Source organism: Dermacentor silvarum, chromosome 4 (assembly GCF_013339745.2).
Source record: "Dermacentor silvarum isolate Dsil-2018 chromosome 4, BIME_Dsil_1.4, whole genome shotgun sequence".
Lineage (NCBI taxonomy): Eukaryota > Metazoa > Arthropoda > Arachnida > Ixodida > Ixodidae > Dermacentor > Dermacentor silvarum.
Genome location: NC_051157.2, coordinates 75,323,823 through 75,351,611, shown reverse-complemented (window position 1 = coordinate 75,351,611; position 27,789 = coordinate 75,323,823). Strand labels below are relative to the sequence as shown.

Here is a 27,789-nt window from a genome sequence, read left to right as displayed (position 1 = left end):
CATTGCGGCGTCAACAACGCCGTAAATGAAGCTTTGCTTTCAGTCGCAGCTTTTATTTATCTCTCCTTTCACGCTGCAGCTTTTACATCTGCTTCCGCGCCGTAGTTTTCAGCTCTTGATTTCACGCCACCGCCATTCAGCACAGTGTGAATGGAACGTCTGCTCGTCTGTTTCGTAATTACCGAAAAACAAAATGATGAAACGCGGACAATATGATGGCGAAAATTGAGTAATGTTTCCGCGTGTCATTGGCGCATCGGCGCTGCACTTGCGAGTAGTTCTTTCTTTTATGCCCTACAAAAAATTAAATTAGCTGTTTTCCATTGCGACTTTATTGCTGAATTTAGCGTTTGTTGCAATTTCAGGCATCGAATGCCGCACTGATTAGCACTGTTGCATGAACACCTTGCGTCATATATTACGGTATAAATAACTGGGAACCGGACCCATGCTTCAGCGCCTGTGCCATAATTTCCTGGATTTATCGAATTCATTGTATGAAACAATCCATAAGTTATATTGCAGTCGTCGATCACACAGACATCGCTAATTATGTAGAACATTTTCCTTTATGGATTAGCATATTAAATGGCCCGCCATTCGTATTTTTGGGAATGAAGAAACCATTTTCCAGAGTTCTAGTTACGAACACAACCTTCGAGCTTTCTGGCCTTCAAGCCATCCCTGCACGCGGAAGCACAATGTAGAGCGCGTGTGTGCAATTTTTTTAGCGACACAGTGAGAAAATAGAAACAGGCGATACATTTGGCGGTCAACCTCGGTTCGTTACGAAAATGGGAGACGTGCGAGGGCCGGATTTTTTTTCTTGTAATTTTATTCATTTTTAAATCAATCTTCTTTTTTTCTGTATGAGTGAAAGGGATGTAACCGGAGTCTTCTGCTTCCCACCTCTCCAGTTAGACCCCCATTTAACCCTACCTACAACTTACAGGATACCAAAATGACATGCTTTAGTCGATCTAGCATAGCACAATATGGATTATAGTATTTAAAATGCTCTTTCCCCCGTGTGCTATAAAGTCCCAGACCCCAACCTCCAACTTCAAAGTACAGACGTGTTTTTTTTTTTTTTTTCTTAGCTATCGAAGCGGTGATTCTTGTTTTTGCTTGAGGCTATTGCACTGCTTAGGCATGCATGAACAACAAAGAACTGAAACTGTGATGTCAGGTTTGAAACGAGATGAAGGGTTTGCTATGTTCATGGTCTTGTTGCCTAGCGACAGCCACGCTCGTGCAAGAGGCACATGCGTATAGTGTAGTACCTGGTATTCTGCCACAGCGTGGCGCGAGATAGTGAAATCAGCAAGCTAACCGGCGTGTATATAGATAACTTCGCCAAGCGACCCAATTATTGATGGCTATACGCTCGTTGAGTGACTATATAATTTGTCTTTGACGACAGGAACAATGCGCTTACGCAACTCCTACGCTGATTTCCGGCCCAATCGCGCATCCACTGGCCAAGCCTCAGATTACGCACAACGTCGAGAAACGCCGACCTAAATGCTTCGAGCTAAAGGCACGTGCGATCTCGGCTCGGAGGCGGCGGCAGTTTGATGGGGCGTCAGCTGTACACTGTAGAGCTCGACGCGATAATCGACAGGAAGTTTGTTCCATTGCAGAGCGATAATACGACTTCGTAGCCATTGACCTTAGCCGGATGAGCAATCAAGGCAGGAATGAAACAGGTACAATAAAAACAAAAAGTGATGTCTCGCGGTGTGCGCACGAATGCGTTCACATGTGCTTCTATACATATGAACTATGCTTCTATACACTTCTCCGATCGCCGTGATCTCAATAAACCGAGCCCTGACAAAAGCACCGACGATCATCTGTCGTGTGCAATATATATTATAGGAGGCCTCGGCCCACAGACTCATACTCCATAACCATGGGAGAGCTCTATGTTACTGTGAAGAACCGTCAGCATCAAAGCCAGGCCATTCTAGAGAAAGTATACAAGATATATGTGTGGTGGAGAGCGTTTTCAGCTACTACAGTCGAACCCGGATATACCGTACCACATATAAGAAATTATCGTTTCTAACGAGCAGCAGGAAAATACCCTCGAACATTTCTTTGAAATAATTTTTTCATTTTATATATCGAATTATATATACCTATATATCGAACTTTTTTATGATCCCTGTAGCATATAAACAAGAAGGTGCGCCGAGCACGAGTATCGGCCACGGGCGTGGCTCGCTCAGTTGCTACCAGATTAAGAACGAGTCAGGCGTCCGGGTCCGGATCTAATCCCCGTCGTTGTTTTGCTACATTCCAAGTGGCGCCGAAACGCACCCTGTAGTCTGGCCCTCTAATTCCGGCCATGGAGCAACTCCGCACCAAGCGCGGCTTCGTCCGGAGGGTCATCACCAAGGCCATTTCTACGATCGACGCTCTGCTGTCAGATGAGGCAACTCCTGTGCGGGAGCTGCACCAGCACCTCGAGCTCGTCTTAGCGAAGCAGGCGGAGTTCATCGAGTTCGACCGCGCAATACAGGACCTACTCACGGACTCCAGGACATACCTGGAGGCAGACCTGACCACAACGTTCGAGTACGAACAAAAGGTTAACTCCACCAAGACAAGCGTGCGCCGAGCACGAGCAGCGTCCACCGCTCCTTCCTGGCTCCGTCGACTCCACCGCGATTCCCACAGCGCAACTTGCCTCGCCACCGTACCCAGGTGCCCCTTCCGCCGCGCCCGGAGAGTCGCCCGCTGCGTCTTTCTCCCGCGTTGTCCTGCCAAAGCTGCACATCGCGAGCTTCTTTGGGGAGCGACGTGACTGGCAAAGCTTTTGGGACCAGTAACAGGCAAGAATTCACGGAAATGACTCGCTATCCAAGATAGACAAATTTCAGTATCTGCTGACGTACCTGTCCGGGTCAGCTAAGACGGCAATTCAGGGTATCCGCCTCGCCGAGGCGAACTACGATGTCGCCATCAAGGTGCTCTATGACCGGTTCGGCCGCCGCGACATGCTGGTCGATGACCCTCTGGACCACCTACTCGTAACGGCACCTATTCGTAGTTCCGCCGATCTTTATAGACAAGCTTCGAAATCTTTACGACGAGATCACTTTCCGCACAAGCGCACTGAAGGGCCTTGGCGTTTCAGATTTGATATATCCGGGTTCGACTGTATATGCAATAAGGCTCGCAAAGTAAGAAAACTTAGTTCTGAATAATTACAGGATTCCAATATAAAACCCATGCTTCGGCGGATATAACTTCAAATATATGCAATAACCTTTCATAGCCCAACGAAAAGACGAAGGAGCCCGCGAATACACGCAAAGTGTCTCGAGCGACCAGCCGCGCGGCAATATTGCGTTTATTCGCGGGCTTCTTTCACGTTCGCAAAATACTTTTATATAGCACCTATTGAGCAAGAAAAAGCTGTATCGGGAGTTTTAACAGCGTAACTGTTTAAGCTCGAGGTTCGGCTACAAATAGTTTACAGAAACTTCGCCGAGCTATGACGTCACTGCGTTGCCTAGCAACCACTTAGCACAGCTCCGCTTGGCTCGCGCTGCGCCTAGCTCTGACGTCACTATGCGTCGCCTAGCAACCACTTGGCATATCTGCGCCCGGCCGCGCCACGCTGCACCGCCGCTTCCCGTGCTAAGGAGCCTACATTCAAGCGTTGCATGTAGGATCCCTATCTCGTGCATCGACAAGCTTCCACAGCCGTGTAGACGGAGAAAAAAAGAGCTATGACGTCTCTGCACGCCGTTTCTTTCGCGGCCTTCGTACAAAGCTCCGTGACTCCGCGACGGCTGCACATTGCCTAACGTGTCTCTGCGCCAAGCACATCGTTTGCTCCGCCTAAAGACATGGGTCGGCCGAAGAAGTACATAACCCCCGAGGAAGATGCTTGACAGGAAGCCCGTTGCACCACTGCTCGTGAACGAATGCAACGGCTGCGATCAAACCCGGAATACCGTGCTGGTGAATCTTCATCAAAGCGGCAGCGAAGAGCGGAAGATACCGAGTACCTCACCCTTTGCATGGAACGCTCTTGTCTGAGTGATCGCAAGCACCGAGAAAGTGATCCTGGCTATACCGTGTCATGCGTAACTTCCAGCGTCAAACCTACAAGTCCATGTGTGGCGCGAACGGCCGATTTTAGCGAGAGTTCTTGAACGTCGAGTTTGGTCACGGCTGCCGCGTCTGCGATCGGCTGTGGTTTGACGTCAACCTGTCTACTCTGAATTCGGTTCGAGACTTTGAGAAGCGCAATGTCGCCGTGCAAGGGTTGCGCGAAACGTTTCCCGCCGAAAACGACCCCGGAGAGATGAAGGTTTGCAAAAATCTTGGCCTATACATAGCATTACATATCAATAAAAAGCAAAATTTGGTAAATTAAATCGTGGCATAACATAGCAAAATCTTAGCAAAACTTCGTAAACCTTGGTCGACCCCCAGCTACGCTGTTTCTTCAGCCTTGCACTACTATAGTGCAAGCTGTCCTCCTTTTTAGTGTTTCTCTCCAATTTTCTCATTGACACTTTTAATCTAATTATAATATTTGACAAGCTCATTAATTAATTAAGACTGATTATGTCATTAGGCGGAATGCAAAAAATGAGCCGAATATCTCCAAGTGACGGCAAACAACGTTACCTTGGTTCTGTCTAGCTACGTGACATTTGCATATTTTTAACGTTTGGTGCATGATAGTTCGGACACCCTGTATATGCTAACGTGCATAAACTATACGTGCGCTGACAAAAGTCACTAAAACTGTACGGACGGCACACAATACCTTCACATCACCGCGTTTTGTTATAACAAACGTTGGGTTATAACAGCAGCAATCAGTGTAAAAAGAAGGAGAACATACGCTCTGCAGCTAAAAAATTCCGCCGCCATTCCACCCTGTGAAAGGGTGATGTACAGCGAAGCTGTTGCCAACGTTAGACAAGCACCACCACCACAAGCGACGTACTGCTTCACGCGCGCACGCACGTGTGCGGAGGTGCAGCATTCATCTTCATTCTTCTAGGCCCTCCGTCAAGCGCAAGTGCCTTATGGAGCTAACAGATTTTTTTATTGCGATAGCAATTATATGGACACTTCAACCGGATTTCTGCCGTTGGCGTCGTCGTCGCCGTCGCCGTCAGGTTCCCTATAGATAAAATCTGCGCCGCGCGCCGTATGCCCGAGCGGAAGCGTGCGGGGACGCGCGCTATCACGGAGAGCGAACGCACTCAATCTCCCACGCGCAAGCAAGGAAGCCAGCGCCGGAGGGAGCAGGGGGGGGGGGGGGGGGGGCACTTCTACTCTGCCAACAACCGCGCTCGTCGCTCGTCCGCACCGTCTCTTATCTCCACACGGCTCTGACCTTTATGCGCCGTGCATTCGCCGCTCAGTTTCCGTTGAAGCGATAGACCGCACGTACCTTCGCCCGCTGCGGCGTATGCTTGCTGCCAGTGTTTTGACAGTCGTTGTCTGCAGTCATTCAGTGTGATCTATTCGTGTTTGTTTGTGAGCGCTCACACCACGCTTGTTCATTCAGTTAGTAATCGTCGGGCCACATTTTCCAACGCACGCTACACATGCAATGCTGCCCGGATCGGCAGTGCAGCGCTACAGGTGTGTCCCTTCGCACGCGCGCTGCCCACGGGAAGCGCTTCTCATCAACACCACCGTTTCACACGCGCCTTCTCGTGGTCATCGAGTCTCTCTTCATGTCGGTCTACTTACGCCGCAGCACACCTGCTTACTTAATCAGCTCATGTTTACTACAATTCATATTGCTAACAAAGCCGCTCACCTTACTTCGTATGACATTGCTGTGTTGCTATCGCATTCATTGCTTCGCCCTTAGGGTGAAACTGACATTTTTTTTTTTCAAAGTAAATTGCGTCATATAATTCGCGAGCTGCCGTTTGAGGTCTCTCTGAGTGACCGCTAGGTGGCGGTACCCGCGGTACTGTTTTTTGGTCAGTGTTTGCCATTATGTCGATTACGGTTGCAGCACAAGCTGTGCCACAGATGCAACGGGGCAGATCGAGCACCCACGCGTCAAGAACAGACACATTGTGCAGAATGAGGACATGCGCTGCACTTCCGCACACGTGCTTCACGCGCGCTCGCACATGTGCGGAAGTGCAGCACACATCCTCATTCTGCTATGCCCTCCGCCAAGCGCGCAAGCCCGTTATTGAACTACTTGAGTTTCTCAGAGTAAATTGCGTCAGAAAATTCGTAAAGTATGACTTACACACGAGCTGTGGACAAGATAGCTTCGGATTGCAATTCGAATATACGAGAAAACATAATTCTGTTAAGCCGTAACTCAGAGGCAGAGCCCTTTTCCAGCTGCCGTTTGAGCTCTGTCTCTGTGGCCGCGGCCGCCAGCTGGCGCTACTGTTCATGGCTGACAGCAAGGAAGACTTGCAGAGATTAACGGACATCTGTGGTAAAGAGGGAGATGGCTTAGGTTTGAAGTTTAGTAAATAAAAATCGGCAGTCATGATTTTTAATGATAATCAGGGTAGCGAGCATAGGATGCAGGAGGTTACGCTGGAGGTGGTGGATAAGTACAAATATCTTGGAGTGTGGATAAACAATGGGGCTGAGCACCTAACGGAACATGAAAAATATGTAACGGCTAAAGGTAGCAGAAATGCAGCTGTGATGAAAAATAGGGCACTGTGGATTTACAATAGGTATGAAGTGGTGAGAGGGATTTGGAAAAGGCTGATGGTCCCTAGTTTGACTTTCGGCAACGCGGTCCTGTGCATGAGATCAGAGGTTCGAGCAAGGTTAGGTAGACTGGCTCTGGGAGCACACGGAAATACACCAAATCAGGGGGTACAGGGTGACATGGGATGGACGTCATTCGAGGGCAGGGAAGCCAGCAGCAAGATAGAATTTGAGGAGCGATTGAGAGAAATGGCAGAAAAGCGGTGGGCAAAGAGAGTTTTCAGTTATTTGTACATGAGGAATGTTGACACAAAATGGAGGAAGCGGACCAGAAAATTGTCAATCAAATATTTGGACTGCAGGAGGGGTGCAAACCAGGAAACAACGGTTAAGAAAAAGGTTAAAGAAACAGAGAGGGGTCTGTGGAAAACAGGGATGCAGGCGAATATCAGCACTGGGAACATACAGAACTTTCAAGCAAGAAATAGCCAAAGAAATTATCTATGATAATTCTAGGGGAAGCTCTTTGTTGTTTGAAGCCAGGACGGGAGTATTGCGGACTAAGATGTACCGAGTCAAGTACCAAGATATAGACACGTTGTGCTGTGCGTGTGGAGAAGACGAGGAAACGGCTGAACACCTCATACTTTTCTGTAAAGGCCTTAACCCTACAGTGCAAAGCAACGGGGCTGATTTTTTCAAAGCATTGGGGTTTAGGGACAGTGAAGGCAAAATAGACTTTAAGCGGGTAGAAATAACCAAACGGAGGTTATCTGGTTGGTGGATAAAATCAAGGCAGGGGTGAAATTTCACCCACCACAAAGTACAAAACATGTTAATAGTCATGGCTAGGTGGCTTATGCCACCGCCCGATTTAAATGGTTCAGCCTCATCCATCCATCCAGCACAGAACGAGCCCTACGAAAAATCCCGACCAACCAGAGGCTAATTCAGCTTCGCTGTAAAAAAAAAAAAAAAAAAAAAAAAAAAATAAAAAAACAACTACAACTTTCTTCTCCACATTCCCCTGCCTATGTGGCACTGCATGGCGTGACTCATTCACAGACACCGAGTTCTGAACCGAGAATGAGTGTTGCGGCCGGTTAATAATGTAGCACATCAAATTTCAGCAGTTTCAAGTTTTTGTTAATTAATTAATTAATTACTTACTTACTTACTTCTTACTTACTTACTTACTTACTTACTTACTTACTTACTTACTTACTTACTTACTTACTTACTCAATTATTTTCATTGCCTTTCCACTCTCTCTGTACAAGCTACTACGGCTATAAGTCGTTGCCATTGGGCGATCTGAAAGTTCGGTCTTAATATAGAGTTTTAGACTAGGGGGACGCAAGCGTTGGGGCCCCCTAGCTCATGAGGCTGCGGTACTGCGCATGTGCAGACCCCTCTGCACATGCGCAGTACCGCAGCCCAAAGAGCTAGGAGGACCAAATGCTTGCGTCCCCCTAGTCTAAAACTCTCTAATGGCACGGCTTAAGAGTCCAGGCGACGACGATCGTCCCGTTGCCGGACAAGCAGCGAAGCACAGTTCTCAAACGATCACCCTGCAAATGACATGGTCAACAGCGAAAGTGGGAAGAGACGTCGGCAGCTGGGACCGTATAGCAGGACGGCTGTATAAACGACGGGTTCCATATATAGCTTTGTTTTAAGCAAAGACACAAGCGGGGGGGGGGAGTCGAATTTCTATAGCTGAGCCTGATCGAGGTATACACACTCTTTCGCCAGTATACAGTGCAAAATAATTTAAACCCTTATTCACTTTTGAGCGTTTAAATTATATATGTATGTATATATATATATATATATGTGTGTGTGTGTGTGTGTGTGTGTGTGTGTGTGTGTGTGTGTGTGTGTGTGTGTGTGTGTGTGTGTGTGTGTGTGTGTGTGAATGACCCTCGTTCGTTCCCTCGACCCCTTGTTGCGGTTGCAAGTGCCATTTGGTTTCTCCCGTAGTGATGCCACATTGCCTGTTTCTCTTTCATCGAGGACCCATATTCCTATGCTACTAAAAGGATCCTTGAATACTTTTAAAATTATTGAAGGACGCTGTTACTACATACAGTATCGCCATGTTGGGCAGTATATAACGTTATTACGAACGCTTATTATTGTATTATAGGCAATGTACATATGATGCACAACAACCACCAAGTGCCTAGGGTATCATAGCCGGTGTCCCCATTACGACGTCCATGGCCGCTCTGATCCGGACCGAGTTATAAATTGGCTGGACTCGACGATCAATCCACCAATCACCGCAAAGTGCCTCGAGCATTCATAGTTGAAGGCGAAGAAATCCCTATACAGGTTTCAATTTGTGTCTGCGGGCGCCTTCACCTGGCACAGGCTAACGCGACCTTTTCCATGGATGCGCTTGCTCGCATTGAACTCTGAGTTAGCACGACTGTGAAACGCTGCGCGTGCCGATACGACATTTTTGATGCTCAGAAACCTGCCACGGTAACTCAGTGACTATATGGCAGGCTGCTGCTGCTGAGGAGGAGGAGGAGGAGCCCGAGGTCGCGGGTTCGACTCCCAGCAACGGAGGCGGCATTTTGATGAGCATCGTTTTTGTACCGTCTTTTATAGGTGCACATTAAAGAACGTCAAGTGGTCAAAATTAATCTGGAGCCATCGGCTACGACGTCTCTTATAGCTCAGTGAGCTGCTTTAAGGCGTGAAACACAATTCAATCAATCAATGTTAAAAAATAAGCCAGCGATACAATATCTCACGTTCGCCGTTGCAGCTTTAGAAAACGCCCGTTGTGGTTGCCTGCGCAAATATTCGGGCACTCCAGAGCTTCCTCGAAAATTGCTGCGTGATGCGGTACACAATTCGACGATAGCAAGTCTGTAGCACTTGTGTGCCTTCAATCGTGTATAGTGTCTTTCGATGAACCGATAAGAAGTTCTGTTGGCGGAGCAGTCCAACGTGGTCGACAAGACGGCGACATTAACGATAGGTGCGCGAAAGAGCATTGACATCTTCGTGTTTTCCCGAGACATATTGGCGACACCGAAACTGAATCCCTTAAAAAAGATATCTTATGGCGGATTTCTACGCTGGTCGTTCGACGCACGCTTACGACATGACGACTGTTGGGTTCTACATGGGTAGCGGGCGAGGGCGTAAACGAGAGGAACACGGATTGTGATGTCATCAGCGACTATACGGGTCTATACTGCTATGTGACGCAGGGCTATGTATACGTGATGTGCTGCATGTTAAAACGACGATGGCATTTGGTACGCCTGTGAAGAAAGGCACTAGAGCATGATTAACTTGGGGGATCGTGAAGTCGGTATACAACGTCTCCGTGCCGTGCTACGAGGAAAGTACTGAGGAAAGAGGGCCGATCCCGGAGATAGTGGTCTAACACGGCGCCGCAGAGCACGAGCTGTCGCAAGGAACGAAGGCGAGGAAGTAGCACGCTTCAAAGAACTTCAAAGCTTTGGAACGAGGGAGGTATACGCGTGCGATTAAATGAGAAAGAAGAAGTGATCGTGGCCTCATGATTTGAGCACCGTGCTTCTGTGTTGGAGGGCAGCGGTTCGATTCCACCGTCGGTGGCACATTATTTTATGTTTATTAAAGCGAGACGAGGCAGGAATCTACCTACCTCCTGCAATTAATGCGAAGAATGAAGCAAAGAATGCTTCGCATTAAAAAAAAAAAAAGAAAAGAAAAACGACCGAAGATGCCAATATGGCGAGCGCAGTGTTAAGATGCGTGCACGAGTGATGACAACAAACCTAGACAGTGTTTGTTGTTCAGTGACACGTACGACAGTGAAGCGGTAGCCGTTGGGCTGATAAGGGTCGGAATTTTCAGACATGCAAGACAATAACAAGCGTCATTGCGACTGGGTCCTTGTCGCAGCGGAAAAATGGTCATTGTGCACTTTTGCTCCACAGCAATATCTATGGAATATGCGATTTATTTCGGGGAAGTTGCAAATGAGGACAGCTCATGACCAGTAGCCCCAGTGTGATTAATGAAGGGTTCGGTCATGACAATATTTCCGGTTTAGAGTAAGAGCTTGTTTGAAGGCCCGAAATTAAACGTTCTTTTGTGAAATCCCGCAAATGGTTATGGATGCGGGGTTTCACAAAAAGAACGTACAAAATAACGCGTACGTAACATGTAACGCCCACCGTGTCCCGTGTATGTATGTATGTATGTATGTATGTATGTATGTAAATGTATGTATGTATGTATGTATGTATGTATGTATGTACGTATGTATGTGTATGTATGTGTGTGTATGTATGTGTGTGTGTGTGTGTGTATGTGTGTGTGTGTATGTATGTTGTATGTATGTATGTATGTATGTATGTGTATGTATATGTGTGTGTGTATGTGTGTGTATGTATGTATGTATGTATGTATGTATGTGTGTGTGTGTGTGTGTGTGTGTGTGTGTGTGTGTGTGTGTGTGTGTGTGTGTGTGTGTGTGTGTATGTCTTTGGCGACGAATGATACCGCAAAACTTTTTTTTTCTTCGCATCCTGGGCTGGCGGCTGAAATCTAATGGTACAGCGTGTATACGTGCACGTGTTGGACCAATGCAATGTATTGAAGCAATTCCATGTTTCGGAGCTGTGCTACTAGAAATGTACATTCTAACGCGATAGCGTTTAGGGCCCCGTGTCGCAGAAAATACGGCGTCGGCGTCGGCAATGCCGCCCGCGGCCGAGAAAATCAGCCCCCCTCCACGCAGGTCCTCCAAATATATTTTACCACTAAAGTTGCTCACACTTTATCTTGCATTATTTACAAAGTTATTCCTCGGAATTGTGAGTGACAGCCCACAAACAATTGTCATGAAACAAAACACTGACAGCGCATGCCTTTTATGCTAAATCTTCTCAGGCTAAAACATTAAAGGTGCAAACAATAAAAGAAGGCCCGCCCACGAGAGAGGCCGGGTTTCTACCAGAAAGCGCGCCTTCGTCCATAGCGTTACAATACAACATTATTAATACAATACAACAGTATTATTACTGTTGCGACTGCACACCAAACTTTTATCGCGACCCGTCAGCGTAAACATATCGTGCGTATCACACACTATTAAAACTGACATGCGAGAACGCTGGCACATCCTGCTACAACCCTTTTGAAAATACCCGAAAACCAAATACCTAGGGAGCCTACATGCAAAGGCGTTGCATGTAGGCTCCCTACAAATACCGATCGAACACTATCGCCTTTAGGCCAATATCTTTCCACGGCTTGTTTACAATACTTATCATCGTTTGCCGCAGGCGGTTTTATTGTTTTCTTTCCGTCGCTGCGTAGATTGTGTCAACAGGCATCTTGTTTTGAGATTGCAATTTGTGTCAACGTACGTGTAAACACGTATCACCAGAACTCAAGCTTTTCCGCACCTTCGGTGATCGATTGTGTGTATTCTCGGTCTGCAGTTTAGCTTCCTCTTCTTTCTGGGGGTTTTACGTGCCAAACCAGTTCTGATTATGAGGCACGCTGTAGTGGAGAGCTCCAGATTAATTTTGACCACCCGGGGTTCTTTAATGTGCACTACAACGCAAGCACACGGGCGTTTTTGCATTAATTTCGCCTCCATCGAAATGCGGCCGCCGCGGCCGGGATTCGATCCCGCGATCTCCTACTCAGCAGCGCAACGCCGTATCTGACTGAGCCACCGCAGCGGGTACTTTACAGTTTAGCTAGGCGTGCCGCTTTTGACCTCGGACTGGATGTGAACAAAGAAACACAATTTTGCAAAGCTCACACTTAACAGGGTGTTCGCAAAGAGCTAGTTATTGCGTACCTTTACACCAGTGTTACACCACCATTTATTAACGATTTTCTGCAGGCCTTCCGATCATGTAAGGTATCGGAAAACAAGGTTAAGAGTTATCGCAAATGGAACAATCACAGTGCGACGTTTGCTTTAGCACAGTACGAATATTACAGAGATGTGGCATTGAGTACAGTGGACAGACGGGCAGTTTTCATTGCTTTAGCAGAGTTAACTTTAAAGGCTGGCAACAACAACTTCCGCCAGTCTTGAAATCCGGTGTGGCTTGTTTTTTTTTTTTTTTGTTTTTTTTTCTATTGTGCTTCGCGTGCAAGCTGTTTTGTTTTCGCGGCAACGTTGATTTATTTGTTCCCCTTGTAACAACCTGTTGATATAACAAGATCAAGTGCCTGAACATCACGTTTAGATGCTTTATTCAGAGTTGTCGAACGCTAAAGATGACTCGGAGGAAGAGATTTACGACGTGAGTACGAGGTCGGCAGTTCTGCTTTCCGTGCGTCAAGGGCAGGTGTGCCTTCCTGCACTTGCTTGTTAGCACAGTTGGTTCCCTTCAAGTATCCTCTTTGAAGGAGCATTTCGTGTGCCGCACCCGCCATGAAAGTTTCGCCGCGCGACTGTGCGCAGTTGGTGCGGGACAGAGCTGGAGTTATCCACCTGTATACTTTTATGTTGCGACATCAACGACGGCAGCTGACGATGTTGACCTCATGTCGACTCCGCACTGTATCTGCTGGCGGCTGCTATCGTATCGGAAGATGCACTGGCGACGAACATAGGACCACTTTCCAATACGCCTCGGCATACCCTGTCTCCCTTACCCCGTTGCATACTCGTTTGCGGTTCCGAATGCGCTCCTGGCAGGTGGTGTGTGCGCGCGCTTATCAAAAAGTGTAGGCACTGGATAAACTTAACACTCGTATCGCCTTAACGGCCCACTCATTCGTTCAGCTATGCGCTTTGCTTCCGATTGTGGCAACGCTATGGCTGACAAAGCAAAGCAAGCACCCAAGCCGTGGAAAAGTTTCGATGTGCACTTACTATCTTTTGTATGCTTGGATCGTGCTGGAAAATACCCAGTCTGGAAGGGACGCGTGTCCCCGTCTTACCAGCGAGCGACATTGCTAACCGATCTGTAGGGCACACCTTATTGTCTAGCATTGCAGTACGAGCTACAAAATGGTGAGTTTTGCAGGTCTGTAAGGTTCGCTTGATTCGTAGAAGAGCCGCTGATGAGCACTTTTAGCATGCATCTACCGAAGGCGTGAAAGTGTCATACGTGACAGCTCGCGAATTTCAACCGACATTAATCGTTTTCGGCAACAGTTAGTGCCCCATAAGTACTTTTATGTGCCGATTGCAACGCCTGTCGCAACAGCTTCCTCACTTTCCGTTTCTGTTAGATCACTGTACATACGTGCCTAGCCAGCGGCTAAAGCGATCATTTATTTTTGTTTGTGCGCGCCTGCCAGTTGTCGGCGCAGGCGCAACGGTGCCCGAAGCCGATGTCTGTGACTCACGCGTCTCGAGTCGCGTACACGCTGTCATATCGCGTAACGCACAAAGAAAAAGAAAATAAAACCCAGCGCGCTATTGAGAAGCACGCCACGACCAAGAAGAAGCCGCGTTGGCGACGCGCGTGCCAGTTCCAGCCGTTAACGGTGGAGAGGGGGATTAGGAGAGAGGAGATTGCCGCGGTACCACGTGACGTGGTTTCTACATAACGACCCAGCGGGCGGCTGGACGGCGGCGTTGCGCGACTCGGAACCGCATTCGCGTGCTTCTGATCGTGTTGTCATGGAGGTGAACGGAGACGTCGATCGGGAGGAACTAACCGTCAGTGAAGTTTTCCTGAAGCTGAGTGATGTTAGCCGCAAGTCGTCTGTGAGTTTTGTTATCCACCTGCACGAATTTATCGCAGTGATCTTGTTTGGCGAGTTCTCAGTTTCATTGAGCCCATTCAGTACAGGTGGCAGAGCTCAGAACGGCATGACAGTTGACCGGATGTATCCTTTCAGTTTTTTTTTTAATGGAAAAGCGAAATTAGACATGGGTGATCCCTATGTTTCATATTGAGATTCTACTGCAGCAATTAAGAATTTGCATTATATTGCTTCTGACTCTGTTAAGGATTTTACTCTTTAAAGTGATAATTCTTGCGAACTCTGCACTGTCACTTATTTGCATTATTCAAGCATTTCGCGTGCAGATCGATTCTGCCGACGCCACATTTTGTCGCTCTTGCTACCACTTAAGGTTGTCTATAAAGTTTTTGACCAACCAACACGTCAAATATAGGCATATTTGAAACAAAAAGTTGGCACAGTGTTATCCTAGGATAAAATTGTTGTATTTGCAAATACATATCTTGTCATTTAAGTTGCACATAGCAATTTTCAATTCAAAAGGGAATTTGTGTGTGTGTGTGTGTGTGTGATTGCTGGAGACTAAGCGGAGATATGTCACTGGTTCAGTTTGGTGCCTTCATCTTCATTTGTTAAAACATATCTTCATCTAAAACATATTTTCGAAGTTCTATAATCTAAACGAATGTTTCTCACACAACTATGACACTTAACAAGCATGAGTGTTGGAAAACACTTAAAGGACATAATTTCTTCAACACTATCATGGTGTTACGACACAGCAAAATTTGCTAACAGTGTGTAGCACTAAGGCCTGTTACAATGACATTGCTCATAGGAAAAGGAAACAAGTACTGTGCACTTTTCTTCTAGGTGTGTTTGTACCATGATGCATCCACCTCTAAGAAACCGAAATTGATCCATAGAAACAAGCATAATAGTAAATTGTTTAGGATGCTATAACACTTACCATTATTTTTTCTAGAGTTTAGAGAGCTCAGACTTTCATTTAGGGAAGAAACAGGGACAATATTAGTACTCCTTTAATATGCAGGTTTCTAAAGGAAACACCAAATGTTCATATCCACAGCAGGTTCACAGTCAATGTTGTAAAAACATTTATTTTGAGAGCGCAGCATTCTCAAACCTATTGACAGAAAGTAAAATGACCATAGGCCGGCACTCTTGACTTGCGGGACAAAAGCAGGTGGTTAGCTGGATTAGTTTACTAGCAAACCTTTCCGCCGATGTGTCGAAAAAAGCTCAGTTCCATGTAAGGTAATATCGACAGAAAGTGAAATGTACATTTTGAAAGATATCTGTAATATGTATGCAACAGGCTCTTGCTCTTGCCTTGTGGAACAGAAATAGCAGATCGGTTAGCTCAATTAGTTTACTAGCAAACGTTTCATTGACACTCATTTGCGATAGGTTGAAAAACACCCAATTCCATGTAACAGAACATTGACTGGTGATACAGTAGTTTAATCAATTTTCTGATAATGTGTGCAAACCATCTGTTTTTAAAGTGGACGTTCAGTGGCTATGCTTTATCTTAGTCAAGCTTATAATTAACCTTCTTTGGGGGGGGGGGGGGGGGGGGTAACTTACAGCAAGGATAGCATACATTTCTGTAATTTGGAACAAGATAGCCTGCATAGCAGAGACTGAGAATTTCTATGTTGATATCTGTTTGCTTGCATAATATTTGTCACGAGTCAGATAATTAGTAATACTTGCAGTAACATGAATTCCAGCACCTTGTTTATCTGTACAAGGTTAAATTTTTCACGACTTGTTTATGCCATATTTTTTCAATTCATTTGTTTTGCTTAATATACTGCTTGCATGAGGGCAATGTGTGTGCATGCATAATTTAAATGTAAGCATAAACAATTACGGTACATGATGTCACATGTGCGAATATTGTGCTATGCTACCCCCCATGCAATGCCTTTTGGCAATTTAGGTAAAGTTCAGATAAATAACAAAAATAATTATCAGGCGAGATGGGCTCACACAATCATCCGTGCATGATAAAACGGTGGAAAGGAAGTTCAAGAATACTAGCAAAAAGGAACCACGAGGAAGTAGATATATATATTTTTTATGTAGAATAAAGAGTGTATTCTGATAAAGCTGCAAGAATGTTTGGCTTTATATATAGTGCTAACAAAGTGTTACTTAATGGAATGAAAAGTACTGAGTAAAATGCAGTAAATCGTGACTGTTTAGTCCATCCACATTTGAATACTTTAAAAGGAAAAAGAAGAAAAATGAATGCTACTAACGCATTCCTTACATTTCATTCAGTGTTATGCGTCCCTTTAATTAAGTATTCAGCTACAAATGTTTTGTTTACATGTCTGAATGTATTAAAGAAAAAGAAATCTTCGTACACTTTCTACATGTATACATGATTCCTGTATTTAATGTTATGTATGTTTTTTTTTTTTTAAACAGGTGTTCCACTTGCATATATTATTATCCAGGAACTAGACAATTGACTATTTCTTGTAACCCTACAACTGCTGTCAGGCCACCAGCAATCTTGGCTATCTGTGGCTGATAGACAGCGTCTATTGTATGGAGTCTTCAGTGTTTTGTTCTTCCCGCTGAAAGCTATTCTTGGAAAACGTTGTGTCCTGCATGCATGGCAAATGGCACACACACATAGGACATTGAATATCTGTTATTGACCTTTGCTTTTTGAAGGCAGGAAATACTAGTGTGTAAGGCGTGGCCAAGCACATCTCTTTGCAACCTGAGTTTTGTGCACATGGACATTCAAACTCTTACCTGTTGTTGAGTGAAAGCTGTTTTTTAAAAACAAACAAGTTTATTCCAATTCAAATGCCATCTAGTGCCCAGTTCACTTCTGCTGAATGAATGAATGAATGAATGAATGAATGAATGAATGAATGAAAAAATGTAAACTTTATTAATGTTGATAGGTGTCACTAGGTTAGGAAGCAGAATACATCTCTGGTGAGGCACACGGGTTGCTTAGTTAGCGTTATCACCGAAGATTGTGCATTTGATTTGTGCACCTGCATGCAATGGCATAATAATAAGTGGTGTGTAGAAAATTCTTTAGTGCTGCATGGACAAATTTAACTCAGTCTTCTCCTTCTTTAACAATGTCACCTGGTCGCTCTCAAAAACACCCCATTTTTAGCAAGAAGCTGGGTAATGATAACTTTCTTGGAATATTCTTTTTTTAGGTTCAGACTGTTCCTAGATGTCTTCCGTATCATTTTTAAATCTGTAGCTTTCATTCAACTCCTCCGTTAGTTATTCAACAACAACCGGATTGTGAAAGTGCCGAGCAACCTCTGATATTCTAAAATGGTACCGGATCTCAAGATTGTGTTTGGCCTAGGAAAGCAGCTTTGATGCACCCAGATGGCTCAATAATAAACTCTTAGCTGTGTCTCTAGAAGTAGTCACAAATGAACGTTCATATATCAAAAATTAAATTGAATTATGCCGTTTTACGTGCCAAAATCACAATTTGATTATGAGGCACGTCGTAGTGGGGGTCTCCGGAATAATTTATGCCAACTGGGGTTCTTAAACGTGCATCAAAATCTAAGTACACGGGTGTTTTCGCATTTCACCCCCATCAGAATGCGGCTGCCATGGCCGGGATTCGATCCCGCGACCTCATGCTTAGCAGCCCAACACCATAGCCATAAGCAACCACGGCAGGTGGTTCATATATCAGTTCGGGATAAAGATGGTGCGAGGCATTGAACTTTTTGCTAAAGTCCCTTGAGTAATTTTACCATGGCAATTTACTGGCTATTTACGTCACTCCTTAAGTAGATAAGGTTCCAAAATGGCAAAGTTGTCATTACGGTGATTAAAAATTCACTAAGTTGAGTGACTCTTGCAAAATGTTACCGTCACTGTTTTGTCATCACTGGCAAGCAACAAACATAAGTTTTACAAACAACAACACCTTTTCTGGATCTTTTTAACCGTGCAAAACAATTGAGTGGAACCACTTTCCCACTGGCATAGCATCTATGGGGATAATGCTTTTGCAATGCACTAGCCAGCATTGTGTATTAACTGCTGACTTAAATTTTTTATTATTATGTTATTATTATTAGTGTTATTATTGCTATTATTTGTATTTTTACCCACTCTCCTGTATAATGCCTTTGGCCTTGAGGGGAAATGAATAAATAAAAATAAAATAAGTAATTGGGGCAGGAGCTCGGGTTTTCATAGTCATGTGACGCTCACTTGACTATGGGTTGCTAAAGCTTTGCTGATAGCTGCATGAAATGATTGTAACTATTTTAGCTCATTTCATTACGGAGCTGGAAGCTGTTGTTTCTCTGATACTGAAGTAGTTATTGGTGACAAATGTTTGTATTGCCATCTTATAGATGCCACCTTGAACTTTCACCATTAACAGGAATAGACTGTCCTTGAACCACGGCTGATAGCTTTATAACTTGAAACATTGTGGTTGAATTGTCAGAGACAAGTTGATATAAAGCCCTGTAATATGGCTTTTGTTCAGCTTTGTTGTTTCACTTTCCAAATGTGTAGCAGTTGATTGGATGTACACCTTTCTTGCTTTTGCATAACTATTGCTGTTGTGCTTTTGGAGATATTAACTGGAGATTTGTTTTACACGTACCATGCTCGCAGGGGACACCCCATGGCCGCTCAGATGGGGATAAAGAAAGTGAAACAAGTCCACTCTGTCCAGATCGACAGAGTGATGTGGAAGGAGCTTCCGCGACATCGCTCACAGAGCATGAACCAACCACGTAGGTGCACGGCGCAATTACTTTTATGTTCAATTAACCCTCTCCACATAAAACGAACAAGCAGTAGTGCACCAAATTTACCAAAATTGTAGCTTGTAGAATTTCCGTATAAAAAAGAAAGGGTGCCACCATTCTGCTTGCAAAGTTCTCTCTGTTAATGGTAACTGGCCAAAAAGTACCATTGACAAGCGGCCTTTCCAGTGGCGTACCAACTATTTCACAAGTGGGGGGGGGGGGGGGGGGGGCAAACCGCAAACAATCTGACCTCTCTTTCTCTCTTTATACAGGGTGTTTCAGCGAACACTTTCAAAATTTACTTAAGGTTGCCTGTGGCAGATAACCCAATTCTATTTAATGAGCTGGTCTACTCGAAGAGGCGGACATTACTTGCACAAAAAATTGAAATGCGTAATCGAATAGTTAACAAAAATTCACTAATTAGGTTTTAAACTAATTGCCTGATGGCTCATATTGCAATTTACAAATTGTAGCCATGGAGTTCGCAAGGCGGATCCACTTGGAACGAATTCTCAGGATGACACCAGTTTCGAGATATTAATTTCCGAACTTTGCGGAGAAATGCATTGTCGTTCCAGTTAATTTTGTGCTTCAATGCATAAAGCGACGTTTTGTTTAGAACCTAACTGGAACGCCAATGCATTTCTTCGCAAAGTTCGGGAATTAATATCTCGAAACTGGTGTCATCCCGAGAATTCGTTCCAAGTGGGATCCGCCTTGCGAACTCCACTGCTACAATTTGTAAATTGCAATATGGGCCATCAGGGAATTAGTTAAAAACTTAATTAGTAGATTTCTGTTAATTATTTGATTATGCATTTCAATTGTGCAAGTTATGTCCGCCTCTTCGAGTAGACCAGCTCATAAACTAGAATTGTGCTATCTGCCACTGGCAACCTTTAAGAATTTTTGAAAGTGTTCGGTGAAACACCCTGTATATATATATTGTATATATTGTGAATTAATATTACAATACACGAAAGAGCCTGGAAAATCGTCTGTGAGTTATTTTTTTAAATATTTAACAGACAGAGCTATTTATCAATCACACATGGTGAACCATGGGGGCCAGAAAAATTATTTGAATTTGTATTTATTTCTTGTAACAATATAAAATCTCAAGAATATGCAGGGACAAAAGGCAATAAGTGCCTGACAGAGGTCCATGATCTCGCCCAGTAGCAGCAATATAGCGCACATAAAAAAATTCACATTTGCTACATGTTAATTATTAAACAAAAATTGTGCTTGGCGTTTAAGTCTACAGCATAAATGTATCGCTAGTTTAGGTAATGGTATTGTCAAGGTTATAAATGGTTTTTCAAATTGGGCGGGTCGTTGTTGGCAACCTGTGGCGGCCATGTTGTTTTGGTGGCGTCTGTCTAATCTGTTGTTTATTGTTCAGTCACTGATGCCAAATCACCACAGCAAGTTACATGATTGAGCAGCATGTCCAAATGATAAAGCTTTATTATCAAAATGACTTCGTTTGTGCAAACGTTGCGCCCATTTTACGGCAGACGCGGTGGCCCTTCAAAGTTGACTCTCCAACGTTTGGTGCCCAAATTCGAGACAACCGGTTTGGTAAAGAATCAGCCAACACCCGTACGTCAAAGGAACGCCAAATTGGCCGAGAACATCGCCGCGGTCCGTGAAAGTGTGCAGGAGAACTTGAAACAGTCAATTCCTCGCTATGAACAAGAATTCGGCCTTTCGCAGACTTCAACTTGGCGAATTTTGCATCGGGACTTGGGCCTACACCCGTTCAAGATCCAACTGACCCAGGAGCTCAAAGGTAATGACCATAGACAACGCCGTTTGTTTGCTGACTGGGCTTCGGAGTGTTTGGAAGAGGACTCCAATTTTGGCCGAAAAATCATCTTTAGCAACGAGGCGCATTTTTGAATGAATGGCTTTGTTAACAAGCACAATTGCTGTATATGGGACAACGCCAACCCACTCGAGGTTCACCAGGGGGCAATGCATCCACATAAAGTTACTGTTTGGTGTGGATTTTGGGCCGGCGGCATCATCGTCCATACTTTTTTGAATATGACGTTGCTGAGGCCATCACCGTCACTGGCGAGCGCTACAGAGCTGTGATAACCGATTTATTTTGGCCCAAATTGAATTATATGGACATAGACGACATGTGGTTCCAGCAGGACGGCGCTACGTGCCACACAGCGGATGCCACGACGGACATTCTGCATGAACAATTTGAGGGTATGGTTATCTCTTTCAGAGCTGACGTGAATTGGCCACCAAGATAGTGCGATTTGACCCCGCTAGACTTTTTCGTGTGGGGTTTCCTAAAGTCGGAGGTCTATGTCAATAAGCAGCAATCGACCAATGCCCTTAAAGTCAACATAAGCCAGGCTATCGCTCAAATTCAGCCGGATCTATGGGGCAGAGTCATTGAGAATTGGACCACTCGGATCCGTGCCACTGTGAGAAGCCACGGCGGACATTTGAACAATGTTATATTCCGTACATAATGGCATACATGGACCTTTCAAATTAAAAAAAAAAAAAGAATTTCGTTAATACGTCACACACAGCTTGCTTTATTCCGTTTCAACATCGACCCGCCCTTATTGAAAAACCCTTTACAAAACGAAGTACAATCAACATAAATGACTTGCTGTATTGACAAGAAAAGAATGCAGCAGATGTGTGCAACCTTAAGAATTACAACCCAGTTTCTAGCGAAGCTGTTTCTTACGAACAATTCCAATAAAAGTTTCAGTTTTCTGTAATTATATTGCATACTTTAAAACGTTAACAGTATATGACTGTTCCATTTAGAACCTTGCCCGCATGTCAGTAGCGCACCCAGGATCTCTGCCAGGGGGGGGTTGACAGTTTGCCAATACCATCTAAACAGCACTAATTTCGATTTCTTCACGGGAAATTGTCAACAAAATGCGTTTTTTGCGAGTGTGCAGACGAATGCGCGTCTGCACATCTTAGTTGCAGTACTCAAATGCGTAAGGAAAGAAAAGGGGTGTAACAAAAGGGGGGGTTAAGTCGGCCTCAGGGGGGGTTCCAACCCCCGAATCTCCCCCCGTCGGTGCGCCACTGCCGCACGTAATGTTTTGGAGCGGTTCTTTTGGGGGAATTTGTAAAATGCAACTAATTCATTAACACACGCCCCCCATCCCCACACACACTCTCAATTTTTGCTAATTTGATAATCGTTGAGTTTACAGTTCTCCCAGGTAAGTGGGATAAATTCTGCTTTGTTAGTAAAACATATGACACATAAAGCTCCGGATTGCTTGCATGCGTAATTTACTGCAAATTTCATAATTAGTCCCCTCTCTTTGAAGTTTACCTACACATTGCCTTTAACGCACCCTTTTCGCCAAATATAAACAAAGTATTTTATTTAGTTCACCAAGGACATTGCTAAAACCAAGTAGGAACGTCTTATGATGCATGAAAATAGGCGATGTAAACAATGGTTCAGTAATTATTTGCAACACTTCTAGCTGGACAGGAACACAAAAATTTTGTCGCACATTGCACTTACCATGCACCCCCTCCCCTTTCCATGAAATATAAACATGTTGTAACCTTCAGTTATGTCGGGTACTGGGAAGCATAGCTGATAGCGGCCATATCACACGCTCTAACACTTGAATAAGATTTTTTTTTTTACAAGGGCTGTGTTTGATTCAACCGAATTTAACTTTGCACAGAGTTACCATAGCGTACCACCAATTTTCGCTAAATTTGGGTTTGGTGGCTTTTCTAGTTTTTTTCATGGCAGCGGGCTCAATTCTGCCCTAATCGTTAGACACGCTCATAACACTCTAGAGTGCTTGCATATGTAATTTATTGCGAAAGCACCAATTACCCATCTATATTGAACTTACCTACGCATCACCAATTACCTTGTCTTTACAGTCGATATACATAAAGAAGCTGCCTCCTATAGTTCAGTCAGAACACCAGGCAAACCTATTATACTGCACGTGAAAAACTAAAAAGAAAAAAATGAGGGTGGATTACAATAAGTCATGATTACAGAATGAAATTCAACAGTTATAGTACCTGTATGAGGTTTGATTAGATTTTCAATAGTGATAATGTAATGAGGCTATCTCTGGATGGAGATTAAATAGTTCCAGCATTTCATAATCCAACAAATTCCTGCCTTGAGGCACATCAATCGTTGGGCGTGGTTGATTGTAATACTTTATTCACACCTCCCCCTTGCCCGCAGCTTAAATATAGCAAGTTGTTTGTGTTTTCCAATACGGATGTAGCGGCCCCAAAAAAACTGGGCATGATAGCGCAAGCTGATGATAGTTAGGGTGGGAACTTCCGAGTGCCAGGCCGTCTCCGAAACACGAGCGTGTATGGCGAATCCCACGCGTCGTCCGCTACAGTGCGTCCCTAGGAGGCAAAAAGGACGTATCCCCTCGCTGCCCAAGCAGGGGATACGTAGTAAAGAAAAGCACTGCTTACGCGGCCACTCTATTAAGAAAGAAAATTTAGCTTCAGCTGTAGTTTTCCTCGAACTCCCAGTGTGCAGCCGAAAGTCCCACTTTCAAAAGTGGGAGGGCAAATGGCATACTTTGCCCCCCCCCCCCCTGGTAAATTCGTCTATGGGCCTTTCGCTTTCGAAACCATGCTGCAATGTGTGTGTCACTGTCGTCAGTCCTCACTAGAAGGAGTGTGACTTTGTTTTTGTGGCAAAGCTGTCTGTTGTGGTTTTTAGATGGGGAAGGGGTTAATAACTTGCCCTTTGAAAAGCTACAATTCCCATGCAATGAGATTCTTTACTCACCATAGTCACTCTGTTTAGAAAGAGTAAATCATAATGAGAAGATTTAGATAATGCTTCCAAAACTCTGCTGCCATATGGTTGTCATATAGGGATGAAGACGACGATGAGTGCGGAAGCGCAGTATGCAAGTGAGCAGTGGCACAACTGACCAGTATAAAGAGGAGTATGTTCATTGGCATGCATGCTCGTGTTGCTTCTCTGTGAGCTGCAAAATATACGTCATCAGTCCACCAAGAATGCAAAATTTTCTGTTGCGACCTTCATCACTCCCACCACTGCTTCCTCCATGCCCTTCAGAATGTCACAAGCTTCTTGCTTTCAATTCATAAAGAGAAGATTGACACTAAAGCTTTATTCCACAGTTGATATGGCCAGAGATATTCCACTGATTAGAAAACATAGAAACAAACATAGAGACAAATGCGACTGGTCAGCCATTACATATGCTATGACGTATATTAAGCACAACCCATTCTGAGAGCTCAGTGACTGAGGAATTTTGCTGCTGAGCATGAGGGCACTGGTCCTATCGTTAGCCACAGCGGCTCCATTGCAAAAGTGCTCATGTGGGTTGCATGCAGGGTTGCCACTGCATGTAGGGTTGCCACCTGGCTGGTTTTCCACCAGCATGGGGTTTTTGTCTTCACGGTACCGGTTGCTGGCATGACCCCACGGCGGCATGCCAATTGCCAGTTTTTCGATTCTCCCTAAATCGGTGCATGCATCACAAGTGCTCTGTTTGGCGTTCACACATAGCAAACCACTGAATTGTTGCAAGCGGATTTATTCCTAATTTCTTAAGAACTGTTCACTGTCGTCATTCTGTAGTGTTATTCGAAGTTACAAGACATAGTGGTCCATCCTTTCACTTTTATTTTCTCTTCCCAACTTTCTCACATGAGTTCAAACGCAACTTCTGCTACTCTTCTATATGTCTTCTTGGAGGAACCCACACGTTGGTGCGTATTGCGTCTGCTGGCACGAACAGTTTTGGCCACATGAGTGATATGGACGCACATGTTTACTGTATAGACTTGTGTAGTGGCCGCACGTTTAAAGCGAACCTTTCTTTTCCTCTTCGACTTTCCCACTGCTGCTGCTGCTGCTGTCTGGTACACCACGTTGGGGGGTGGTTCAGAGTGTGTGTATACATGATAGGAGCGTGGCAGAGAGGAAAGGCGACTCGAGAAAAACTCATTTGGACCTTTGCACTGTGTCGAATGTACACAATGCTTCCTGGAGCTCCCTGGGTGTCGCCACATTAGCCTCTTGACAGCTGTAATTATCAGTGACCCCCTCGCAAAAGATTGCAGAAATTGCAGCTTACCTTTCTGCTAATGTGCAAGTCCAGAGGGAAGCTAGATAAAATGGTAGAGAGGAGGGGGGAGAGGAGGCAGAGAATGGGTAGTACCGACGCACTCGCAAAAAACGTGTGAAGAACAGCCAGCCTTGCCACTTTTCTCTCGCAGTTCTCATACAAGAGAGATAGGGAGATAGGGAATAGGTGACATGAGAAGGCAAGGAAACGCTGCTACTAGAGACACGTCAGCGGTTGCGGGCAAACAGCATAAATTAAGTTCAGGGTAGGGTACAGTGTGTTTCTGCTTTTTCTGAAAAAAAAAAAAAAACACCATGAAAATTTGCCAAGCGGACAACTTAAGCAGGGCGTGCAGAAGCAGGGCCGCATAAAGCGCACTCTAGGGTCTATGCGACACTATGGAAGTAGTCACACGTCAAATCAACACTTCTGTGCCCGCTGCGGTAGCTTTGCGGCTACGGCATCCTGAACTGTGGCAGCCGAATTTCGACGGGGGCAAAATAAAAAACGCTCGTGCACTTAGATTTAGGGACACGTTAACGAAAACCCCTGTGTCAAAATTAATCCGGAGTCCGCCACTACGGCCTGCCTCATAACCCGATTGTGGTTTTGGCACATACAGCCCCATAATTCAATTAAAGGTTAATGCTTCTGCCACAATGCGTTGTGCCATATGAGGCAATGAATATGCTCAACCCTGTCAGAGGTTATGAAGTATGGCGCACAACAACGCTTCAAGCAAACACCTCCCCCTGTGTGTTATAGGGGTATTACTCAAGTTCGCTCGTGCGCACCTGACCCTTCTCTGGATTGCACCGCGCCAGCAGAGCGGCAGTCACTTGCAAGCACTTTCGCAGCAGACCTAACAATCAGAGCTGTGACCCCTAACCCGTGGTTCGCAGTGAGTTGCGACCACGGCGGGTTCAGGCCAGGGGGACAGGGCAAGTCTTTGACTTAAGGTGTTTATTCACCTTGAGTTTCACACACCAACAGAGGCAACAACAACAAATGGACAAAACAAAAACCACAGTGGCGGAGCATTCCGCACGGCTGAGGCATTAAACCGCACACTAGTGGAAACGCACAAGAGGCTGATAAGCGTTCAGCTCACCTAGCGTGGATCCGCACTTGGGCCCTGGGGCGGTCAGTCGCTCACAAAGGCCGGGTGTTGCAGGGGGACGGCGTGTGGCGGTCTCCGCGACTGAATTGAAATGCGGCCAGTCGCAAGCTCGTGAGCCGAAAGACAGAAACGCATCGGGGAATAGCGCTTCTCCCCGAGCGACGAAGAGGGAGTCTCCCCGGTTCCAAGAAAGGGGAAAGGAGGGAATGGGGTGCCTCAGATGCGGTCTCATGGCCATGGCACGAAGAGCAGTGGGAGCGGCGAAACATGCTCTCTCCCCGCTGCCCTCTGCGAGCGAGCACGTGATCATTGCATGATAACCGCGCGGCCGCTCCGAAGATATCGGGATGTGCGTCGAATCCCACAGTGTTCTGTGTACTGCGCAGATAAACAGCAGTGGTGTGCGCAAGATAACGTTTAACATCAACAAAACACTCTCATGTTGGACTAAATGTTGAAGAAGTTAAACATTCATCGTGAACATCACCGCTAATTATCGTCAGTCAAAGCAAACAGTACAAAAAGCTTCGCTTACATTGATTCCCACAGTGCGCGAGATCTGCATAATGTTTTTTTTTTTTTTTCACAATTTTGACATGGTACGCCCCTTACACGGGACCGAACCAAAGGTTTGGTGCGGTGTAAGGGGTGTAAAATGTAAGGGGCTTTACATGGGACCGAATCCCATGTAAAGGCCGCTAGTAGCATCACATGGAAGTACGCAGTGAGCGAAAATTCGTCAATGCGCGTGTGCAGCATTGGGGCACCGAACGCGATTGCTTCTCCGTTGGACATTTTTTTTTTTCTCTCCAAATTTTTGGCTGCTAAGTTGGGAGTGCGACCCTTAGACAAGTCTATGCAGTAGTTCTCCTACCCCCATACATCCCTGGGTTACAGAAATGATGGTCAGCAGGTCTTTTACTGCTGGTACTTTTAATAATGTCAAATGTGCTGCAAATTCTATATAAAACCTTTCAATAAATTTAAAGCAAGCAAAGCTTGTACTGGGCTTTATTTAGTTTGTATTTTTGCATTCAGAACTAATTTTTAAAAATGCCCGACCCCCTCTCACTTGGCCTGCACCGGTGCCAGTTATTTTTATTTTTTTTTTTTTTTGCTAGGCAAAGGTGGCAATCCTAAGTACACATTAAGTATCACAGATAATCAAAACTAATCCAAAGCCTCTCACTGCAGTGTCTAAAACCATACCATAGCTCTAGACGTTAAACCCCATAAATTATTACTATTATTATTAATGCGATAGCAATTATACGGATGCTCAAGGTGCATCAGCACCACTGCTGCCAATCTGTCACGGCATGAACATGCATGTGTAACCCACGCTTCGAGGGTCAGAAGGTCTGCAGAGTAGTGCAGTGCATTT

The 27,789-nt window shown here is 45.1% G+C and overlaps 1 protein-coding gene across 4 annotated transcripts in view; it reads left to right on the top strand.

Moving 5' to 3' along the window:
* Positions 1-27,789, top strand: part of LOC119450255 (proton-coupled amino acid transporter 1) — a 69,764-nt gene that overhangs the window by 17,305 nt on the left and 24,670 nt on the right. The window contains exons 1-2 of one of the 4 annotated variants that reach the window (XM_037713645.2): positions 12,779-12,962; positions 19,030-19,151. In XM_037713645.2, the coding sequence (XP_037569573.1) occupies positions 12,906-12,962; positions 19,030-19,151 (179 nt within the window). In that variant the 5' untranslated portion in view covers positions 12,779-12,905. Of the gene's footprint in view, positions 1-12,778; positions 12,963-13,031; positions 14,381-19,029; positions 19,152-24,855; positions 24,927-27,789 lie in introns of those variants that run through there. The other 3 variants (XM_037713644.2, XM_049665737.1, XM_037713646.2) reach the window with 3 other exon arrangements.